At 40.3% G+C, this 2,715-nt stretch overlaps 1 protein-coding gene across 1 annotated transcript; it reads right to left on the reverse strand.

Moving 5' to 3' along the window:
- Nucleotides 1-319: 319 nt before the first annotated feature.
- Nucleotides 320-1,906, reverse strand: CHRM5 (cholinergic receptor muscarinic 5). The gene has a single exon (XM_072865162.1). It carries the CDS (start codon nucleotides 1,904-1,906, stop codon nucleotides 320-322), a length of 1,587 nt encoding a protein of 528 aa, XP_072721263.1.
- Between the last annotated feature and the right edge of the window lie 809 nt (nucleotides 1,907-2,715).

The following is a 2,715-nucleotide window of genomic DNA, read 5'->3' on the forward strand; positions in this document are numbered from 1 at the left end:
TGGATGAACATTCCACTCTAATTTCTAGTAGTTTATAATTTACTCTACATATTCTCAGGCTGAAAGAAAGGACAGAAGACCCCAAACGTAATAACTTTAATGCAGATCTACTGCATAATCAAAAACACCCTGTGTTACTCACAGCAGACACTGACTTCTTTATCCCAAGCACAGTACTTTCATGCAAAATTTTACTTTTCTGCAGAATTTTTTTAACCCTTAGACATATAAAGCAACAGCTTTGAAAAGACAGAATTACAGTCAATTTACTAGGCTATGTCAATATCTATTTTCCCCCTTATCCCTTATATAAGAGCAATTATGGCAGTCTGGTATTGCCCTGCCAGTATAGTTTCTCTTCCACTTTTTTCTTTTTCCACTGGCAGAGAAGCAGCATCCTAAAAGTTTTCCTGAAAGTTTTGTTACAGAGCGCATAACAAATGGGGTTAACAGTGCTGTTCACATAGCATAGCCAATATCCAAGGTGCCACAGGGTCAGGGGAATGCAGTCAGAGCAGAATGTGGAGATCAAAACCATGATATTGTAGGGAGTCCATGTGATGATAAAAGCCAAAAGAATGGCACTTAAAGTCTGTGCTGCTTTGCGTTCCTTTATAAGAACCATCCGTTTCCTTTTAGTGATTTGGTTATTTATATTTGGATCCATGCTTTTGATAGAAGGATCCTTTGACAGAGCAGCAGAACAAGGAGTTATTTTTACTTTACGGCAACCATTGTTGGCTTCCTGGGTGCCATCAGCCTTAACAACCAACCGAAATTTATAGGCCACACATTTTTTACTTTTTTGTACATGGCCTTTGGCAGGTGACAAAAAGTATTTCTGGTTCTCAAAATCATTTTCTTCAGGTTGGTCTTTGACAACAACATCTGTACTCTCATTAAACTCTTCTGCCTTACCTTTAGATGGACTTTTGTAAGTTACTTGGAAAACCGAATCAGCGGCAAGCTTCTCCTCCTCTTCTGAAGATGCGTAGCTGCTGCAGGTGGTTAACTGGTCAGCCTTAGCCCAGTCGTTACAAGTACTTGCTGCCTGAGAGGCTTTCACCGTAGCTGATGTACTTCGACTAGATGAAGACCAGGAAGCCTGACACCTCTCTCTTTTGACTAAGTTTTGTTGCTTGCAACTGAAGCAAGACTTCAGGAGAGCTTTCTGAGGCTTTATCATCTCAAACTCTGCCACAGACTCCGAACCCTGCAGTTCAGCAAGGTCCTTGGTACGTTTCTCCGTCTCTTTATAGATGCGGCAATACAGAATGGTCATCACAGACACTGGAATGTAAAAAGCAGCAATTGCAGTACCAAAGGTGATAATGGGCTCATATAAAAACTGTATCTGGCACTCTTCAGGTGGTACTGTTCGTTCACCCACAAAATACTGCCAGCACAAGATTACGGGTGCCCACAACACGAAGGAAATTAGCCAAGCCAGACCAATCATGATGCCAGCTCTTTTGGGCGTGCGTTTGGCCCTGTAAGTTAAAGGCCTTGTGATGGAAAAATATCTGTCAAAACTGATGACTAGGAGGTTCATTACTGAGGCGTTGCTAGCTACATAGTCCAGTGCTAGCCACAGGTCACAGGCAAGGCTTCCAAGAGACCAATGGCCTATGAGTATATAGGACGTATAAAGGTTCATGGAAAATATTCCAATGATGAGATCTGCACAGGCAAGGCTGAGCAAGTAATAATTGTTGACAGTTTTGAGCTGACTGTTAACCTTGAAGGATATCATTACAAGAATATTTCCCACTATGGTTATTAAGCTTACAATTGCAGTTACAGTGGCAATAGTAATGACTTCCCAGAGGCTATGCCCTTCTAACTGCTTATGGTTGATGGATGAACTGTTTACAACAGTAGAATTGCTGAATAAATTTACTTCCATTCTTGTTCTTGGCAGGATCTTAGCACTGGTGCATATTGCTGTCTGTACTCAAAAATATTCTTTTGGAGACAGCTGCAAAGATCAAAGGAGAAAACAGAAAAATAAAGCAGCTCATTAAATAGCACAGACTTCCATTAGAGTTACCATAAAACACTTATAAAACAATCTATCAAATTATTTGTCCTCACTTTTTGCATTTTGATTATTGTTTCTACCATTTTTAACATAACTAAACCACATAAATGTACATTCTAGCACAACGTACTCTGGCATCTTATGGCATTTCTAAATACAATCAAAACAACTGTTGTTTCTTAAGACAGCCAATCACACCAGCTCTTATATTTTGAATACCTTAGGAGACACTCTACGTATACTTAAAGACAAATATTTAAAGTTTTGCAGTGCAATAAAACAGTGGATCACTGTGCTGTTTCCTACAGTACTATGTAGAAGACATGTCAAGATTTCAGAAATTATCTTTGGAAAATTTGGAGAAGTCACCAACAACAGAAAGAGAGTAAGAGGAAACTGAGGATGCATGGGGAGTTAGGAACCATGCTGGCATGGTGGCAGCGAGAAACAATTAGGTGTTAGAAGTGCTTGGCTCAACTGAGGGGGAATCTTTGAGTTAAGGAAGCAGGCAAGGCCAAGAAGATGTTTTTGGAAAAATAAGTTAGACAGGAAAGACTTTTTTCTATTAGGAGATCTCAGGACAGAGGAGACTGGGTGAGGCATGGAAGTGCAGTTTGGGTAGTTTGGGTGAGTGAATTGGGTGAGTGAATGGTAGGGTTGAGGGTAGAAAGGAG

Source organism: Ciconia boyciana, chromosome 6 (genome assembly GCF_034638445.1).
Source record: "Ciconia boyciana chromosome 6, ASM3463844v1, whole genome shotgun sequence".
NCBI classification, from domain to species: Eukaryota; Metazoa; Chordata; class Aves; order Ciconiiformes; family Ciconiidae; genus Ciconia; species Ciconia boyciana.

Excerpts from the sequence above, each read along its gene's own strand:
- CHRM5 (XM_072865162.1), bottom strand. The coding sequence starts at position 1,906 with ATGGAAGTAAATTTATTCAGCAATTCTACTGTTGTAAACAGTTCATCC.